This window comes from Cervus elaphus, chromosome 10 (genome assembly GCF_910594005.1).
Source record: "Cervus elaphus chromosome 10, mCerEla1.1, whole genome shotgun sequence".
In the NCBI taxonomy this organism is placed as follows: Eukaryota; Metazoa; Chordata; class Mammalia; order Artiodactyla; family Cervidae; genus Cervus; species Cervus elaphus.
The window spans coordinates 54,792,957-54,812,097 of record NC_057824.1 but is presented as its reverse complement, the minus strand read 5'-3'; the positions used below and the strand labels follow the sequence as shown (position 1 = coordinate 54,812,097).

Genomic DNA, 19,141 nt, shown 5'->3' with positions numbered 1-19,141 from the left:
GACGTTCCGATACACGCCCTTTTCTCGGACCTTTCTTCACTCGGCTCGGTCCCACCGTGTCTCCGTGTATTTACTACGCGTGCTTACATCCGTGCAGCCCACAGGGTCAGTGTTTGAACCTGATATAAATAGTACCCGGAGTCCCTGACACTCAGCATCGGTCTTCCGCTCTGTCTGACCCTCCCGAGGCTCGTCTGAGTCAGTCCACGGCTGGTTCACGATTGCCTGTTTATGTTAGCTGTGGTCCAGGGCTCCTGTGTGAACGTCATTCACTCATGCCCCTCTGCGCACACACGGTGCTCTTGCCATGCTTTCCTGTCACACGCCGGTCCCGCACACGCCAGCGCGGAGCTCAGCCGTGTGGCCAGGAGTTCAGCGGCTGGGGCCTGGGCAGGCGCGAGCAGCTCCAGCAGGGTCCCGGACGGCTCCTGAGATGCCGGCACCCTCTGCCCTGCCCTCGCTGGGAGAGTCTCCCGTGCTCCAGAGCCTCACCAACGCTCCCGTCTGCAGAACCTGAATTTCTGCCCACCTGGTGGTTCTGAAGTGGGGTCTCGCTGAGGCTTTATCCTGCGTGTCCTGGTGATGGTGGTGCCCGTGGGAGAGCCGGCCACCTGACTCCCTCTCCTGGGGCCCCTGCTCCCGCCCCCGCCAGCTCCCCGGTTGTCCTTCTCTCTTCACTGTTGTGCAGGAGTGCAGGGGTCCTCCGTGTAGCCTGGGTGTTAATCCCCCGCTGGTGACGCGGGCTGTAAACGTCGCCTCTGCGTCTGGTGGCCTTACTGCTGTGTTAATGGCGTGCTCTGTCACACGGAGTTTTCTCATTCTGCTCTGGGTGGATTCATCCGTCTTTCCCTTGGTGATTGGTGCCTTTTGCTTGTTTAAGGAACCTTTCTCCGCCCAAGGATGGTAAAAGAACGTTAGCCCTGCACACTCGGGTCTGTGACCTTCGGGGACGCACCTCACGCTGACATGAGGCGGGGCCGCACCGGGCGGTGTCCACCCAGGGGACCGACTCCCCAGGTCCCCGCACTGCTCGACCGTCTGCCCCTCTGCCCCGTGTGATGACCCCTCCTTGTGATCCACGGGCTGGTCTGTGTTCCTGGAAGCCCCGAGGGAGGGAACAGTGGATGGGAGACAGGGAAGGAGGGCTTAGGGAGCAAGGAGGCCGCCTGCGATGGAGGCAGCTGGGACGGACGCTGTGGGAGGTGGGGGGTTCCTGGGGGGGGCTCTGGAGAGGCCGGACAGTTACGTGGGACCAGACGCCACAGGGCCTAGGGTGGCTTGGCGGCCCTGTGAGGACGGGGCCGCTCCCGAAGGTCGGGAGCAATGTCTGGGGGCAGCTGGCCTTGAGGGCAGATGCCCCCGCCCACCCACACCCACACCCACACCCCCACACATGGAAGAACTCAGGCCCTGGTCTGCGGGGGAGGAGGAGGGGGCCCACGTTCCCGCTGCAGGGAGCAGCGCCTCAAGGCCGACCTTCAGCTGAGTTACAGACGCTCGTAAATCTCCTTTGCTCACACCTCAGCTTGGGGCCAGCGTCTGCATCTCATCCCCTCTCCCGGGGGCCACGTGCTCTCCCAGAGCCTGGGATTAAGTACCGAGAAAGATGGGGGACCCCTGGACCAGCTGGAGGGGGTGGGGCCCCAGACTGCCTGTCTCCCCGCTGCAGTCCTGGGCTTGAAGTTGGATCTGGAGCCGGAGAGCTTTGGCTGAGAGCTGGGGAGCAGGCAGGGGAGATGATGGGACCCCAGGTCTCGGACTCTGGGCTAAGCTGTGGCTGGGGAGAGGCAAACGGCAGCCCCAGCGCCCAGCGGCTGGCGGAGACCAGGCGGGCACAGAGCGCAGAGGGCCCCCTGTGCGGCCCTCAAGGCCACCTCCAGGCCCTGGTTCCTCCCGCCCATCGCCAGGGAGATTAGGTGTGAGGCGGCCCGACTGCCCTCTGAGGCCGCTGAGCCCCTGGCATTAGGCGTCTCCTTCTGACCTTGAGAGGATTTGCTCACTCGTCCCGCCCCCCACCCTGGGCCATGGCCCTGCCTCTCCCGCAGTTCCTTCTGCTTCAGCCACGTGGCCCCACCCCTCCAGCTTCCAGGCGGGCTGCTGCCCCAGGGCCTTTGCACTTGCCGCTGCTCCTACCTTCCTCTCCACCTGCTCACACCCGCCTCACTGGGGTCTTCACTGTCACGTCATCCCCTTCCCCTCTATTTGGGATTGCTGTCCCCCACTCCTGTCTCCCTCCCCTCTGCTCCTTCACCCGCTGATACGTGGGGTTGAGGGCTGACTGGTGGCTTCTCCGCGGGGTCTGGGCTTTCTTGCAGTGCGGGTGCCGGGCAGCATCTGGAGAGAGTGCCTGGGGCAAGCGGTGTCCTGCTCATGGCCTAGCCCAGGATACGTGCATATGGGCTTCTCCTCTGCACATTTTGGGCTGGTGGAGTCATGGGTCCCTGTCCAGACCCAAGAGGAGGGAGCTCAGAGTCCTGACCACCACCACCACCACCACTGGCCCATGGCCAGTTTCAGTAAATGCAGTCAAGCGTGTCTTAGACCCGTGGTGCTCAGTGACATGTTGACCTGCCTGCTGGGGCCCCTCAGGCCAGAGCTCCCTCTTGCTGTGACCTGCCAGATGCCTGAGCTACCGTGCCCAACTTTAGGGACCCCCCCAGTCCTTCCCCACTTCTCAGGCCCTCCGCATGCCAGGTCCTTCCTGTCGTCTCTTTGCAGTCAGCCCCCCAGCTTTCCCACTTCTCAGCACCCCCTTTGTTTTTGAGTTTCTTGTTTGTTTGTTTACATGTGGGTATCCAAATGTTCCAATATCATTGGGTGAAATGATTGTCCTTTCTCTTCTAAGTTGCTTTTGTCAAAAATTAGTTGTTTATGTCTGTTTCTGGATTCTATTCTGTGTCTGTTTGTCCACATTATACCAATACCTCACTGTCTTAATCACTGTAGTTTTATAATCCGTCTTGAAATCAGGTCATGTTAGTGCTCCAACTTTGTGCTTTTTCAATCACTTTGCCTCTTCTAGGTCTTTTGCATTCCACATGAATCTTACCAGTAGCCTGTCAATTTCTGAAGACAAAACCAAACCAGACCCGGTGCGGACTTGGGCCTGTGGTCGCTGGCAGTGGTTAAGGCTCATGCTGCCTCCCCCTGCAGGCCGACCCGGAGCTCCTCCTGCCTCCCCTGGTGTGGTCCCTCCGCACTGCGTCCACTCCCTGGACCTACTTGCTCACATTTCTTGACCCCCACACAGAGACCCCAGCCCTCTTGCATCACCCGTGGTGTTTCCTGGTGGGGGAATCATCACATTCTCCACCATCCACAGAGTCTATTGGAGCTGAGTACATGGAAGAGTTTTTCCTAAGGTTTTGATATTTCCAGACAAGTTCATTACATTATGTACTAAAATTATTAGGATGCTAGTGGGGTGAGTGCCTAATGCTGTGAGTTCCCGTCCACCCACTCATCCGTCTGCCCACCCATTTTTCACCTCCATTGATCCATCCCCCATCTTTTATCTACTTATGTATTCATCCACTTATTTTTCATCCTTTACTCATATATCCTTCCCACCCATCTTTGCATCTGTCCATCTACCCCCCCATTCTTCATCTGTTCACCCATCCTCCTTCCCATCCATCCATCCATGCATCCACACCCCATCTTTGTCTGTTTACATATTCATCCACTCTTATTTATCCTTAACCCATCCATCCTCCCCACCCATCCTCCCATGCATCCATCCTCCCACCCACCCCTCACCCACATCCTTCCCTCTCCCACCCACCTTCACGTTCCCCCAGCCCTCCCTTCCTGATCACACACTCTGCTGGACACTGAGGCTCAGACCTAGTGTCCAGGACCTAAGTTTCTCTCTCTTTAAACAAGCAGGTTGAGTGAACTGATTTTCCCAGGCCCTCCACACTCTATTTTTCTTTGATTCCTATATAAGCATAGCCAAAACTGGAAGCTGAAAGGTTTGCATTATTCCCACAAGAAGGGTGAGGAGCTGGGCCAAGTGAGGGAGGGGGTTTCATGCCCACTGTCTCAGGGACAGTCACAGATGGCCGCTTGCCCCGTTTGAGCCGAGACCCCAGGAACACAGGTCGCCATCCCAGGGCAGGCACGGTGGGTGTGCCTCAGACGGCCGCTCTTGGCTGCAGGTGGCATTACCTGGGCATCCAGGGGTGCCCCACACTGTCCGGTGGGAGCCTCCAGGTGCCCCGAGGAGGCAGTGGCTGAGCACAGAGGACCCGAGAGGCATGCAGAGGGGGCTGCTCGAGCCTGAGGGGCAGGGCAGGGGTCTGGGGAAGCCTCAGGTTTATATTTTTAAATAATTTTATGTGTGTATTTGTGGCTGTGCTGGGACTTCACTGCCGTGCATGGGCTTTCTCTAGTTGTGGCAAGCAGGGGCTACATTCTAGAGGCGGCGTGAGGGCTGCTCATTGCAGTGCTCCTCTTGCTGCCAAGGAGGGGCTCTGGGGCACATAGGCTCAGTACTTGTGGCCCGTGGGCTCAGTAGCTGTGGCTCCCAGGCCCTAGAGCGCAGGCTCAGTACTTGTGGCCTGTGGGCTCAGTAGTTGCAGGTCCCGGGCCCTAGAGCTCAGGCTCAGTACTTGTGGCCTGTGGGCTCAGTTGCTCCACTGCACGTGAGATCCTCCTGGACCAGGGATCAAACCTGTGTCTCCTGCACTAGCAGGTGGATCCTTTACCACTGAGCAACGAAGCCTCCGGTTTATTTCACCCCGGGGTGGAGGTCAAGGCCCGTGGGCCTAAAGCTTCGGAGCTGACGTCATCAGTGACCGGAAGCCCTGTTCGGCCACCGTGCCCTCTGCCTCTGCCCGTGCACGCCCAGGGCTGTTTGAACCGAACCAGGTCTCCCTGGCCAGGTGGGGGGAGGGCTCCCAGCTGGAGGAAACGCTAGGGCCGGGGGCCGAGGGGAGGTAGCTGACCCCCATCCCGTCCACCGTGGCTCCACCTGCCCCCCAGCAGCCTGGGCCCACTTGTGACACCATACACTCTGGAGTTAATAACAGAGGCTTTTTATCTTTTCCGCAGTTTTCTTGTTGCTCTGTGGCCTCTGCCTGTTGAATTGGGGCCCCGGCTGCCTCAGGGGGGAGGCAGACACAACCAAGAACAAGGAAATCAATTGACTTTCTGGATGAATTTTTAAAAACGCACAGCAGAGGCAATATTCTGAAAGCGCAGAGGATTTCTTTTGCAAGAGCAGGGCTTTTCGAGAAAGGAAGCGTTTTTGAGTGAGAACACAGACTTTATTGCATAAGCCACAGATGGGGGAAACTGTGTGAGGGCTTTTTCCTGCTGAAAGGGGCAATAACTGGACAGGGGAAGGCAGAGAAGGGAGACCCGAGCCCCCCTCCCGGCCCCTGCCTGGGTGAAGCCGCGTGGAGGCGGCTGGTGGGAAATTGGGCGAGTCTGGGGACTCTCAGGGCGTGAGGCCTGTGCTTGCTTGCGCCTTCATGGGGAAGCTCCTGCCTGACACCTTCACCGGGGGCTCCTGGGCTGGGGGAGGTCCCGTACACTACTTGGGCAAAGATGTGTATCGTTATTGCTGTCATTATTTTTGGTTCACAAAACAAATGTGTTGTGTATTTGCTATCTCTTGCTGCATGACAAATCTGCCCCAGATTTAGTGAAGGACAAGGACACATGTCACCTCCATAATTTCAGGAGTGAGTCATCTGGGGGTCACTCAGCTGGGTGGGTCCAGCTCAGGGCCTCTCCCGGGGCTGCATCTGGAGGCTTGACCGGGGCGGAAGCGCCCATCCATGTGGCTCAGGGTTGGTGCTGGCTGGTGGCTGGGGCTTCGGGTCCCCCACGCGGCCCCTGCACTGGCTGTTCTGTGTCCTCACGGGCCAGCGGTTTGCCTCCTAAAGCCAGTGACCCGGGAGGGTGAGGAGGGAAGTCTAACACCTCCTGGTCCATTCAGCGCAGGAAGAGACAGCAGCGGGCGTGGGTACTGGGAGGGGCGCGTCCTCCGAGGCTGCGGCGAGCTAAGGCCTCCTGGATTCCAAAGCGCTCCGCACACACGCACAGTAGCTCGTAGCCCCTCCCTGAGATGTTCCGGTTTTCCTGCGAAGGGACTGGGGTGGGGGGCGGCCTTGAGAGTCGATCTGGTCTTACTGGGCCCCGAGCTGGGTCTCCAGAGTTCATGGGGCCAAGGAAGCCATCTTGGAGGAGCGGTCCAACCCCAGCCCCGAAGAGCAAGGCCGCAGGTCGGAAGGAGGGGTCGGGTGTGGGTCAGCGAGGAGCAGAGAGGGCAGAGCACTGAGAAGGGGCAGGGCCATGCAGAGGGTCTGGGACGTCCGGCGGAGCTGTCGGCAAGCAGGAGCCTCGGGCCCCCGCGCCCCCGCCTCGGCATCCTCAGGCCCAGCCCAGGGCCTGGCCCCAGACGGTCCGTGGGTTCAGGGGCCCCCCAGGTTTTGCAGTGGGGGCAGGAGAGCTGCTGGGTAGGCAGCTCCTGTGGGGGAGGCCTGGAGGCAGGGAGGCCCGGTGGAGGCTGAGAAGCCCGCTGGCCTGGCGGGTAACCCTGGTGCTGGGCCTGCCTCGCCGTGGCCACCTGTGTGATTCGGGGTCCCCTCCGCTCCTGAGCCATCCGTGAACCACAGTAGACGCCATCTGGAGGTCTGACCAGCCTGGGGGATCCGTGTTCCAGTCTGACCTTGGGGCCGAGGCAGGGCCTGTGAGGCGAGGGGCTTGGTGGCCGCGAGGAGCCTGTGCTCAGCGCCCCGGGCCCCCCGGCGTGCCAGGCTCCTTGTTCCCGGGCAGGGCTCCTCTCCCAAGGCCACCTCCTGCTGCTCCGCGGACTCTGCCAGCCTCTGCTTCCCAGCTTTCCCGGGACTCCTCACTCCCAAACGCTGCGTCCACAGGGCTCGCTCTTGCTCTCCCGAGCAGCAGAGCCTCGCCTGGGGCCAGACCCCCGGCCACAAGACGGGCGCCACCACTCAGCGGCGGGGGTACCCCCCTGGGCCAGCGCTGCGCCCCCACCCCAGCTGCTAGCAGGGGCCAGATGCCACCTTGGCTGAGATTCTGAGGCCAGAGAGCTGAGCTGGCAGCCGGTCACCCCGACCCCTCCTCCCTCCCCCTCGCCACACCCCACCCTGGACTCACCCCCCGCCACCCCGGGAAATGGAAATGCGAGACGCTTCAAGCCTCACTCTCCTCACCGTTAACATGGGCACAACCCAGTAACTGTTGATCTAGTCCACTTATTTTACAGTCTGTGCCTTTTCTGTCACGTTTGAGAAATCTCTGCCAAACCCAAGGTCCCTACGATTTTCCCCCATGAAAAGGCAGACGGCAGACCTGGAGGAAATGCTTGTGTTCAGAATGTCTCAAGATCTTTCATAACCCAGTGACAGGAAGACTCTGAGCCCACATTTTGTTTTTTTTTGGCCATGCTGGGTCTTGTCTGCTGCGCGTGGACTTTCTCTAGCTGTGGCAAGCGGGGGCTGCTCCCCAGTTGCAGAGCGGGGGTTGCTCCTTGCAGTGAATTCTCTCATTGCGGAGTGCAGACTCTAGGGCGCGCGGGCTCGGTAGTCGTGGCGCGTGGGCTTAGTTGCCTCGTGGCAGGTGGGATCTTCCTGGACCAGATGTCAAACCCGTGTGCCCTGCATTGGCAGGTGGATTCTTAAGCACTGGGCCCCGTGGGAAGCCTGAGCTCACTTTTTAATCGCAGCACGCCAGGCCTCCCGGTCCTTCACCATCTCCCGCAGTTTGCTCCAACTCATGTCTGTCAAGTCGGTGATGCCATCCAACCTTCTCATCTTCTGCCACTCTCTTCTCCTTCTGCCTTCAGTCTTTCCCAGCATCAGGGTCTTTTCCAATGAGTCAGCTCTTTGCATCATGTGGCCAAAGTATTGGAGCTTCAGCTTCAGCATTAGTCCTTCCAATGGGTATTCAGGGTTCATTTCCTTTAAGATTGACTGGTTTAATCGCCTTGCTGTCCGAGGGACTCTCAAGATTCCTCTCCAACACCACAGTTCGAAGGCATCAATTCTTCAGCACTCAGCTTTCTTTAGGGTCCAGCTCTCACATCCATACATGAGTACTGGAAAAACCATAGGTTTGACTGTGTGAACCTTTCTCAGCAAAGTGATGTCTCTGCTTTTTAATGTGCTGTCTAGGTTGTCATAGCTTTCCTTCCAAGGAGCAAGCGTCTCTCAATTTCATGGCTGCAGTCACCATCTGCAGTGATTTTGGTGGTTAGGAAAATGCAAATGAGAACCACAGTGCAATACTTTCTCATGCCTCCTAGAAAGGCAAAGTGGAAAAGACCGACCGCGGCAGGCGCGGGTGAGGACACGGTGCAGCGGACGTGGGGTGGGCGGCACTTTGGGAAGTCTGGCGGTTTCTTAAGAAGTTCAATGCACACCTGCTCTAAAGACCCAGCTGCTCCGCTCCTAGGTTCTCACACACGCCGTCCCAGAAAGGCAGTGCAGGGATGCTCCCAGCAGCTCCTGTGACCGGCAGACCGAGTGCCCCTCCCTGGGCTGTTGGGAGGATCGACTCTGCTGCTGGACGCTGTTACCTGGGGAGCTGCCCAGGTGGTGCTAGTGGTGAAGAACCCGCCTGCCAATGCAGGGGACGTAACAGACACGAGTTCGATCCCTGGGTCGGGACGATCCCCTGGAGGAGGACACAGTGACCCTCTCCAGTACTCTTGCCTGGAGAATCCCATGCACAGAGGGGCCTGGCGGGCTGCAGTCCCTGGGGTCAGAGGGTCAGACAGGACTGAGCGCACACGCTGACTTGGGCCTGCACCTGGGAAGCCCTGAATCTGTCTCCTTGTTTTGTCTTCATCTCGTCCGACTGAGAATGCAGGTGGGGAAGCTGAGCCCTGGAGAGGGCGGGGTGCTGGCTGGGATCAGCCGAAGGCCAACGCCAACGCCAGAGCCGGCAGCCAGGCCTCTTACTGTGGCCAGTGGACGCCCGGCTCCCCTTCTGCCTCCGTCTTGGTGGGGCCTCCATGTCATGGGCACACGAGTGTCTCCAAGCTTCCTCTCGGCTGGACGGCAGCAGCCCGGCCCATGCAGACAGAGCAAGGACCCATCCCTGACCCGCCCAGCTAATAAGCTCCCCATTAAGCCCTAATGGGCAGCACCCGCCCGAGAGCCCTTGCCGATCCGGGCTAAATTAATCCAAAAAGAGCCTCATCTGATGTGAGGCCAGCTCTTCCGGGCAGCCTTGACAGGGGCAGAGGAGAGGGAAGCGGACGGAGGCAGAGCTGTGAGCGTCAGCTTTGAAAATCAGTCCTCAGTCCCGAGTGAGGACAGGAGGGAGGAGAGGCAGCCCAGAGCCGCTGGGCCTGGGGTGAGGGTGGACACGGGGCCGAGCCGGGCGCTGGGCGCAGCTTGGAGCCCCCGAGCCCCGTCCAGCTCCCATCCGGAGGTTCTGTCTCCCTGTCACAGAGCGCCCCGGACTCGGGGCTGAAGTGCAGTCGTTTCTTCTGCTTAGTCAGGGCCCCGTGCGGGCTGCATGCTGGGCTCTGCTGCCCGAGGCGCTGGAGGGGCAGCACCCACCCCCCGGAGGAAGGGACCTCGCTTGAGAAGGTGCCGTCGGGGGGCGGTCTGCGGGCAGGACAGGGTGTCTGTGCCCCCAGGACGGACCTGGGGGCCATCGCGTTGCTGTTTGTGACCGGCGTCACTCCCTCAGGCTGCCCGTGGGGGCCGTCCAGACACCACCCCTCAGCAGGGGAGCCGCGGGGCCGCCAGGGCCGTGGGGCGGGAAGGAAGGGAGGTGACTGTCCTCAGAGTGCACCTGCGTGGACCCCCACGCTGCAGACTCACCCCGCCCAGAGCCCCCAGGATGCCAGCTCTGCCAACGTCCTGCCCGTGGCCTCTGAGGGCGAATCGGGTTGAGAACCCGGCTTCAGCTCTCCACGCCTGCAAAGGCCAGGGGCTTGCTGACCTGGAGAGCCTGAGGAAGGGGGCCCAGCAGCCCAGGGGGCCTGGGCTGGAGGGGGCTCTGCTCAGCTGACCGAGGAGAACCTTTACCTCTAAGGTCTGACTGCCCTTGCGTTAACAGGCCCTCCGCCGCCCCCATTCACCTGGTCCTCGAGTGGGGGGCCTGGGCTGGGCGATGCCGGGAAGCAGAGCAACATGCCCAAGCACTTGTGCTCCCAGCTCCGAGTCACGAGTGTCGTGTGCTATCCCCACACCTGCCCTGGGGCCTCCCCAAAACATCAGGGCCCCCAGGACCCGGCTTCTCCCCGAGGCTCGGCGCGGGCAGCGGACGGGCCCATCACAGACACCTCCCGGCCGTGCAGCTGGCCCGCACCGGTCGCCCGGCTGTCACCAGCCTCAGAGGGACAGGTCCTGGCCTGGGTGGGGCTAGAGCTGCCAGCAGGGGGCTCCTTGGCCGTCGGGGCGGGGGGACGCACAGCCTGGCAAAGTGTGGGCTCTGCAGGCGTGCGGACTGGCTGCAGTCCTGAGTACCCGGGGAGAGCGGGGCAGGCCGGGCAGGGCCTGGGGCATCTGACGGCCACGACCCCACCCTAGCCTCCACCCGGAGGTCACCCCAGGACTGGAGCCCTGCTGTGGGGGCACCTCCCCTGGGCCCCAGGCACGTGGCGGCTCCCCTTTCCCCTACCTCCCTCCCCTACAGGGAGGGCCTGCCACCACAAGGCCCCGGGGAGTAAGATGACGACAGCCACCCACAAGTTCCGGGGGAGCCCCAAGTGATGCGTGTTGGTGGGGACCCCAGACTCCCTCCTGGGGAGAAGAGGAGCCCAGGGTCCCTCAGCCGAGCCCCTCTGTACCAGGCCGACATGGGCCCATCAAAGTCTCCAAGTTAACAAGTTCAGGCCTGATGATTATTAACTAGATTCACAAAGTTGATGAAAAAAATCAGGATATAAATAAATATTCCTGGAGATATTCCACCCCCTGCAGGCATGAACTTTGAATAATTGGAGAGAATTATGCTGAGGACTAATCAGAACTTTTTTTTTTCTTTTGCTAATTACCTCTGGGTTTCATCAGTGTCAGAGTCTAATCAACTCCAGACATCTTAATCGACCCTTGGGAAACGTTAGGGCGGGGAGGGCTTGGTGTCACAGGGAGGGGGAAGGGGCGCTGGGCGTGCGGGGGTCCTGGCTGCAGAGCTGCCCGGCCAGGCGGGGGGCGGGGCGGGAGTGCGGGCGGCTCCCTGCGTTTCTGGGTCAGGTGCACGCCGCCCAGCATGGGGGCCGCCCCGGGGGGCCCCCAGTCCTGGGGGGAGGTGGGTGGGTCATGGTGAGGCCTGGGGGCAGCTCAGGATTCTGGCCGTCTCTGGCTGAAAGGAAGATTTGCTCCCCTTGACCCCCCAAAAGAAGACCATTTGCGTCTGTTGAAAAATTGCTCCAGCACCTGGGAGCAGAGACCTGGGCCCCCAGTGGCTGACGGCCTGATCACAGTTCTCATCCTGAACGCAGGGACTCCGGAGCTGTGGCAGCCGGGCCTGCGCGGCCGCTCAGCCCCTGAGGGGACGCCCACCCCTCAGCCTCTCAGCCCCGGAGCAGGGCGCCCACCCCACCCCCAGCCTCTCTCTGTCGCTGGGGCTGCTTCTGGCCCCTTCCTCCTCACGTCCTCGCTCCCCAAACCCAGGAGCCTTTAACCAGTTTCAGAGGGAAAACTCATCCAAATGGAAATTCAGCTCAACATGGGGACCTTCTCCAGGGTCCTGTCTGGAGAGTCCCGTGGACAGAGGAGCCTGGCGGGTCACACAGAGTCGGGCACGCCATGCTGGGCATGGCACAGCACGTCCTCAGGAAACCAGAGCCCCCCCCAAAACCCCCAGGCACGCACGCCCCCTTCCTGCTCCCTCCCTTGCCAGGCTCCTGGGAGACGCCCCCATCAGGTCAGGTCAGGTCAGGTCAGGTCAGGTCAGGTCAGGTCAGGTCGGGGTCTTTAGGCCCATGCTGCTGCAGGGAGCAGGCTGGATGGACCGCCCCCGCCCGTCCCTGCAGCCAAAGCCCGCAGACCCCACAGGCCAGCAGGGGGATGGCCCCTCGGAGCTGGGTCCCTGGAGATGACCGCCATGGGAGTCCCCGACCCCGCAAGGGCCCTGGACTCAGGGTCCTGCACCCTCAGCAGGGGGCCGTCGTAGACCCAGCACGACTGAGGCGGGGTGTCTGTCGGCCCCTCTCCTCTTCGGGACCCGCGAGGGTCATGGCTCCCCCAGCAGGCAGGTGCTGGCCGTGGTGATGGGTGGACATTTTGTCCTGTTCTCACAGCCCCGGAACGGCTGGCTTTGCCCGCATTTCCTGGAGGTGCCCCGGGCTGTGGCTCCAGGGAAGCCCACCCCTCACCCCGTGTCGGCCTGGACCCGGCCCCTGATCCCGACCGTCCCTCTGGCAGCTGACAGGGGGCAATGAGGGGGGGAGCCGACCGGGGAGCATCACGCTGGGGCCACTCCCTCCCCTGCAGGCCCAGGGGCACGGCCTCTCCCGGCTCTGACCCGGGGCTCCGAAGCGGGCTCGCTCCTTTTCCTCCCGAACTTTCCTAAATGGGGGCTGGGGGCTGGGGCACAGGGGCTTTGTAGGGAAAGCACCCTGGGGGCCCTGGCTTTGCAGATGGGCACGCGGGGAGGATGCGCTGAGTGGTGTCTGGGAGGCCCCGGGGTGGGGGGAGGACGGCGGTACCCGGGGGCGCCGGGAGGGCAGGGTCCCGGGGGTGGGGTCTGAGCCGGGTCCTCGGTCTCCACCTCTGGCTCGCTCCTGGCCTCTCCAGGCCTGGCCGCCGCCTCCTGTCTTCCCGTCTCTCCCACCGACCTCGCAGGGCTCCCAGCTGTGCCGGTGGCCCAGGGCCCCTGTGGGCACAGGGCGGGGCTGGCTGGGCCCCCCCACTGCCTGTCCCTCCTGGTGCTGCCCAAGCAGCTGCCCCCGCAGCCCCTCCCCACCCCCGTCAGGAGGCTGGTGGTCCGACCGCTGCCTCCCTCTCCTGGGGTCCCGAGGATTAGACACACACAGACACCCCTGAGTCTGAGCCCTGGCCACCCCCATCCTTCCTGCCTCCCTGCCTCCTCAGCCAGACCTTGCAAGTTGATCATTTCCTTTTCTTTCTTCCTTTTTAAAAAATATTTATTTATCTGGCTGCGCCTGGTCTTAGCTGACCTTCCTGGCGCCACGCGGGATCTCTCGTGGCTGCGCCTGGCCCTCTCGTGTGGCCCTCGGGCTCGGGAGCACGGGGGCTCGGTAGTTGCGGCAGCTGAGAACTCAGTTGCTCCGTGGCAGGTGGGATCTTACTTCCCCGACCAGGATCGAACCCGCGTCGCTGGCGTTGCAAGGTGGGGTCTTAACCACCGCACCCCCAGGGAGGTTCCCACACGGGATCTTTGATCTTTGTCGGCATCTTCGGTTGTGCTGCATGCTCTTCACTTGGGCCTGTGGGCTCTAGTTCCCTGACCTGGGATCAGATCCGGGCCCCTGCTTTGGGAACGAAGAGTCTTAGCCTCTGAGCCACCAGGGAAGTCCCTCAAGAGGATTATTTCTGATCCTGCCAAAGACAGGGTAGATGACCACTGACCTGAGAGATTCCTTTCTTGTCTTTAGACAAGTCAGGGGTTGGCACCCCAGTGACATGGGAGAGGGGCCCAAGGAAAGCCGCCTGGTGGACAGGGCACCAGACGCTCCAGGGCTAGTCGTGGACGAACAGGGGACCCCGCCCTGGCTCTGGCACTACGCACAGCCCACTCTGCACGTCCAGGAGGGACGTGTGTGCTGGGGAACTCTCCCCGGGGGAGTGGTTGACACAGGATTCAAACCCAGATTGGATCCCCAGCCCACACTCCCGGGGAGGGGCAGAGGCGGGCTGGGGGGTGTTCTGTGGCCCGGCTGCTCGGCCGGAGGTGGTGGGAGACAGAACAGCCTCCCCGACTCCTCCACGGGGGAGCCTGGATCTGGGGGTCTGGGCACTGATTGGTCCCCACGCCCCCGTCCGGATCCTGGATTCCTGTGTGGCTCTGGGACCAGCCTGCTGTCTCTGGGCCTGTTTCCCGTCTCCCATCCAGACTGGGTTCCACGCGCCCCAGGCCCAGACACCGTGTAACGGGTTGGGCAGGGCCACCAGAGGCTGACCCCGCCCTCACAGGGACCCTGGCTCCCGCTGGGCCCACAGCAGGCCTGGCCTCCCTGTCCAAGCAGGACCATCCATCACGGCTCCGTGATGGATTGTCTGTCCCTCCTCCTGCCGCCGTGCCTGCTATTTCGGCTGCAGAATAATGTTTATCACTTCACACTACATGACACCCTCCCTCCCCTCCTTCCTTCCCTGCAGCCGCCAGCAGATATCGGAAGATTTTCTTGGGCTATTTTCATGATTTTAATTTTCCATCCCCCTTCTCCTCTCTTCCCCCTTATTACATTTTGGGCTCTTTTTGGGCTTCTGGAATGAGCCTACATTTTCCTGGTGATATTTTTTAATAAAAACCATCATTTATGATTATTTTTCTTCCCCACGAACTGTCAGCCTCCTCCCTGGATTTCCTAACAACACGGCATCCTGCCTTCTCAGTCACCACGCAGATGGGTGTGCGCACCCGCCCTGACAGGTCCGGGGTTTGCTCCAGAGGCCCCCCCCTTGGCCTGGGGGCCCTCCCGTCCCCCTGCCCTGCCCCACCTCAACCCAGCCCTGGTCTCCCGAGTCTTATCGTTTCCTGAAGTGAGTATCACCCGCAGCTTTCTCAGACCCGACTGTCAGGAGGGACTGAGGTCAGAGAGGAGGTGGGGCTGCCTCCCGGCTCCTGACAGCTCAGGACGACCAAGGACACTGGTCCTCCACTGAGATTCCCATCTGACCGCAGGCTGTGCCTGGTGAGACGCGGGCTGGTCCGTGACACCCTCCAGCACGGCCTGGGACGGGGCCCTTCCTCTGAGACTCGGTTTCTCCCCTTTAACATACAGAGACATTCATTCAACAGCTACAAATTGAAGGCCTACTGTGTGCGGGAAGAACCACGTGCCTGTCCTGGCGTAGGAACCAGCCCAGATGGCATCTTCCTGGTGGCCAGACCCCGCACCCACAGAATCGCGGAACAGAGCCCTGGGCTGTCCCAGGTTTCGCTGTGTGACCTCTGGCAAGGTGTTGCCGCTCTCTGGGCCGCCCTCGCTTTCCTTCCCTGGACTCCCTCCGCCCCTGACGTGGATTCTGACCTCATCAGCCCCCAGGGGGTCCTGTTTCCAGCAGCTGCAGCCTCCTCCCAGCTCCTCCTGGCTGCTGGCCAGTTACCCAGACCAGCCAGACCAGCCTGAGGCTCCCGGCTGCTCTGCCCTCACCAGCTGTGCCCAGGAGCCCACGTCCATGGCAGGGAGTGGCCACATGGCCCTCCCATCCTGGCCAGGCCCTCGCTAGCCCTGGCTCCTTGGTGACCTTTGCAGAGGGGCTCTGTTGGGTCCTGTGGCAGATGGGCTCAAAGCCCAGGACCGCTGTCTCGGTTCTGGGCAAGCGAGTGGTGGGTTCTTCCTCCCAGCCCTGTGTCTCCCTTATCAGTGGTAGAGATGTTTTATGAATATTCATGGGACTCATGAATATTCACGCTGGTAATGCTGCGCTCCCCCACACCCCTCGCCCTTGGGCCCCTCCACAGCTTTCCAGGCTCCTGCACCCTCTCCTCCCCTCAACCTCTGCCTGCGGGCGGCCTCACCTTCATAGCAGGGAGGCCTGGACCCCTCGTCCTGGAAACCTGGGTGGGGAAGAGCCCTGACCTGGCGCCCAGGGGTCCACACTCCCGCCTCCACTCTGACCCCACTCCCCACAAAAGGGCTGGACTCCCCAGGCCTCAGTTTCCATTCTGACCTCCAGGGGCCCTGAGGGTCGGCTGGGCTGAGGGCACCAGAACAAACATGCCGTCTCTGGTTCCACTCTCCGGGCGAGCGCTCCATTGTGTGGGGACAAAGCTGGGGGCTCGGGTTCTCCGGGGCCAAGCCAGGGGGCCTCAGGTTACCCAGGCAGTAACCAGAGCGGCCTGGGGTCCGGTGTTGTGGGCCCACGGCCAGAGCCTGCTCACCTAGCTGTCCCTCGGGACGCGCGAGGCACAGGTGGGCGCTCACTTTCTGGGGTTGAGGGGGCTGGCTGACGGGACAGCAAGTTCTGGAGGGTGAAGAGCTGCTGAGGCGACTCCGATCCTCCAGCCGAGTTCAGTCCCCAGGTCCACGGGCGGATCCGAGAGTTTACCCCCTAGATGAGGTCTACCTCGGAAGCTTCACTGTCCCAGTGCCATCCAGACACGGAGGGAAACAGGGCAAGAGTGTTAGAGATACCGCTGAGAACTCGGCTCTGGAAGCCGGGGGCGGGGCGGGCAGGGGCAGGGTGAGCCCGGACCCCCCGACCCGGCTCTCTGGCTGGGGGACTGGCCGCAGGGAGTCGGGCTCCCGGGTCGCCGCGTGCCCTCGGGCAGCAGCACCCCAGGGTCCGTCTCCGCCTCTCCCTCTGCGTTCAAGGCCAAGCTGCCCTTGCCCGCTGTGGGACAGCCCCACTCTGAGGGCATTTGGCCATTTGTCCCAGCAGGACCCACCGTGGGGAGCCATGACACGCATGACCCACCACAGAGCCGAACTCCTCGGGCTTCCGAGAGGCCAAATGCTGCCTCAGTGCCCTGCCCACGGCCCCAGGGTGCTCAGGGCGAGCTGCCCGCCCACACCAGCCCTCCAGGGGCTCCTCTCTGGGTAGTGTCACGCGTGCCGACCCTAATCCTAACCCTGACCCATCTCGCCGAGGCTCCCTCTTTGCCGGTCTGACTCTCGCTGGGCTGCAGGGCCTGGGCATCTGAGGTTCCCAGCCCTGTCTCCTGCTGATGGGCCTGCCCCCCAGACAAGAGGTAAGCCTCAGCCTGCAGGCCGTTTCCAGGGGTGAGGGGTCTCCAGCAGGAGCAGAAGAGCAGCCAGAATTGTCAAGAAGAATAAACCCTGACCAGCACTTCTGGAGAATTCCAAGACCCTAGGCCCCCTCGGTCTGTTGGTCACCAACCAGACTCCATGGATGGCGGCCTCCTTTGCACTTGAGCTGAAGTGACCACTGTCCTGGGGCCCTGCCCCGCTCCCTGCGGCAGCGTGGAGGCGGAGGCCCGGGGCCGTAGTGTGCCCGCCCAAGGTCACACCGAACGCACGTGGGGCCAAGTGGACGATGGGCACTGGGCGCTGGCCCCGGGGGTCTCGCTCAGGCCGGCCCGCGTGAGCACCGCGGCTGAGACCCAGCCCACTTCATGCTGTTTGCCTAAATTTGTCTGACTCTGTCTTCCCACGGGAGCCACCCCGCCACCGCGACATCTGTGGGGACGCGGCCGAGGAATGCCTAATGAGGGCCCGCGTGGCCGCGCCGCGGAGCGCAGGCCGCACAGATGGCCCATCATCGCCCGTTTTTATTAATTACTGCCTCCGCGTGATACGATTGGCTCACGTGCCCCGGGCTCCTTGGACGCGCCATGGGCCCAGCTATTCTGGAAGAAGAAACGGGCCTTCATTTGCATCAATGCCGTTGCCTCCCTGCTTGCTTTGAGCCCCAGACACCGCTGGCTCCGCTCAGCCCCTGGGGTGCTGGGCTGGGCGAGGAGCAGTGGGCCTGCAGCTGCCACCCGCCCAAGGGGTTGGGGGCATCTGGGGGGGCTTGGAGGGGTCTGTGCGGGGCAGGCCCAGAGGGCCTGGGGGACCCCAGCATGGGGTGTGGGCGGGCAAGGAGACGCCAGGACCCCAGGGGCCCAGCCCAGGGCTGAGGCCTCCTGGAAGGCCCTCCCTGCTGGCCTCAAGCCTGCAGGCCCGACGGGGCTTGGAAGGAGAGTGTCTTTCATCCCCACCCTCAGACGTGGGCACCTGGCCTTGTGAGGGCCTTGGGGCCCGCGGACCCCTGGCACCGTGAGAAGCCGCGGGTGTTTGAATGCAGCTCCACAGCCTCCCTCCCGTGTGCAGAGGCTCCAGACCCCAGCTGGGGGCTCCCTCAGGCTCGGGGGGTCCCACAGCCCAGCACGGCCTCTGGCTGGCAGGGGTGTCGGCTAAGACCCCCGTCCCTGGGCCTCACAGACTCGCCTGCGAGGCGGGGGCACGTCCTCCTGGAGGGCGGGCAGCGGAGGGCGGCCTGTGGCTCTGCTGACGCTGCCGGTCCACCTCCGCCCTGGGCAGGTCCCTCGTTGCCCGCAGCCTCCGCGAGCAGCGATCGTGTCCTGCGGGACCCCCAAGAGAAAGGAAAGAAAGTGCACGGGGGCAGGGACCCCCCATGCCAGACAGTCCTGCGAGGGGCTGCTGACGCTGGACAACAACCGCGGCCCCAGGCTCCGTGGGTCATCTCCCCGTGGCCAGGACACCGCGTCCCCTCGGGCTTGTGTGCGGCCTATTAGCCCGGGAGACAATGGAACGTGAAGCACAAGGTGTCCCGTCAATGAAAAGATGCCGCAGAGGCTTTTGTATCTTGTTTCTGTCGCGCCGGGCCAGAGCCTTATCTGCTGCCCCCTTGACAGTCACTCATAAAGCTGGGTCCCTGCCCCGCTGGCATCCATCCCAGCCTGTCCAGGGTTGCTCCCCGTAAACCCGCAGAGCCCAGACCCTCGAGAGGTCAGCCCCAGGGGGCACTGGTGGCTGCAGTCAGGAGAGCTGGGGCCGCCTTTGCAGAGATGTGGGGGAGGCGAGGATGTTGGGGTGCAGGTCAAGTCAGAGGGGGCAGGCAGGGCTGGGCCACGGGCTGAGCAGAGGCCAGGAGGACTTGGATGTGGGCCCACCACAGGCTGCCCCGAGATGGCTCGAGGGGCAGGACGGGGTGCTCAGCCCTTGTCAAGACAGAGCCGGGTGGGACTGTAGGTAAATAGAAAGCCAGCAGCTGCCAGGGCTGTGTGGTAGTGAGCTCCCCGACACCGGGGGAAATCAAGCACATCCTGGGTCAGGAAGCTTGAGTGGGAGAAGAAAGGCCAGTATCACCAGGGTGGGGGGTGTCCTTATCAAAAGTGATTGAGGGGAGCCGTGTCCTGGAAAGAAGCAGGGGAGGAACTATCTCCCACACCAGTCAGCGCCTTGATGGTGGCCCAGGGGCTGGGCAGCCTGGTGGGCTCCTGGGGGCAGTTGTGGACTCCAGCTGTGGACTCACCCCACAGAGTCATCGCCACTGACCCAGAGGCAAGGGCAGAGGAGGGCGGCTGTGAGGGGCCCTGGACACTCGCTGGCACG

At 62.4% G+C, this 19,141-nt stretch overlaps 1 protein-coding gene across 1 annotated transcript; it reads right to left on the bottom strand.

Moving 5' to 3' along the window:
- Positions 1–9,253: 9,253 nt before the first annotated feature.
- Positions 9,254–17,343, bottom strand: LOC122702048 (basic salivary proline-rich protein 2-like). Its single transcript, XM_043915558.1, has 12 exons — positions 17,092–17,343; positions 16,699–16,794; positions 16,539–16,590; positions 16,256–16,454; positions 15,829–16,067; positions 15,640–15,678; positions 12,308–12,807; positions 11,038–11,228; positions 10,609–10,730; positions 10,218–10,446; positions 9,807–9,902; positions 9,254–9,587 (listed from the first exon to the last, which is right to left on the bottom strand). Exons 1-12 carry the CDS (start codon positions 17,341–17,343, stop codon positions 9,254–9,256), a joined length of 2,349 nt encoding a protein of 782 aa, XP_043771493.1.
- Between the last annotated feature and the right edge of the window lie 1,798 nt (positions 17,344–19,141).

What these genes read in the sequence shown, in the direction of transcription:
- LOC122702048 (XM_043915558.1), bottom strand. Translation starts at nt 17,343, where the DNA reads ATGATGGGCCATCTGTGCGGCCTGCGCTCCGCGGCGCGGCCACGCGGG. An exon ending in GAGCCTCGGGGAGAAGCCGG is followed by an intron (nt 9,903 to 10,217) that starts GTCCTGGGGGCC and finishes TGGCCTTTGCAG; the next exon opens with GCGTGGAGAGCTGAAGCCGG. An exon ending in TCCTGGGGGCTCTGGGCGGG is followed by an intron (nt 9,588 to 9,806) that starts GTGAGTCTGCAG and finishes TCCTGCCCGCAG; the next exon opens with ACCGCCCCCCGACGGCACCT.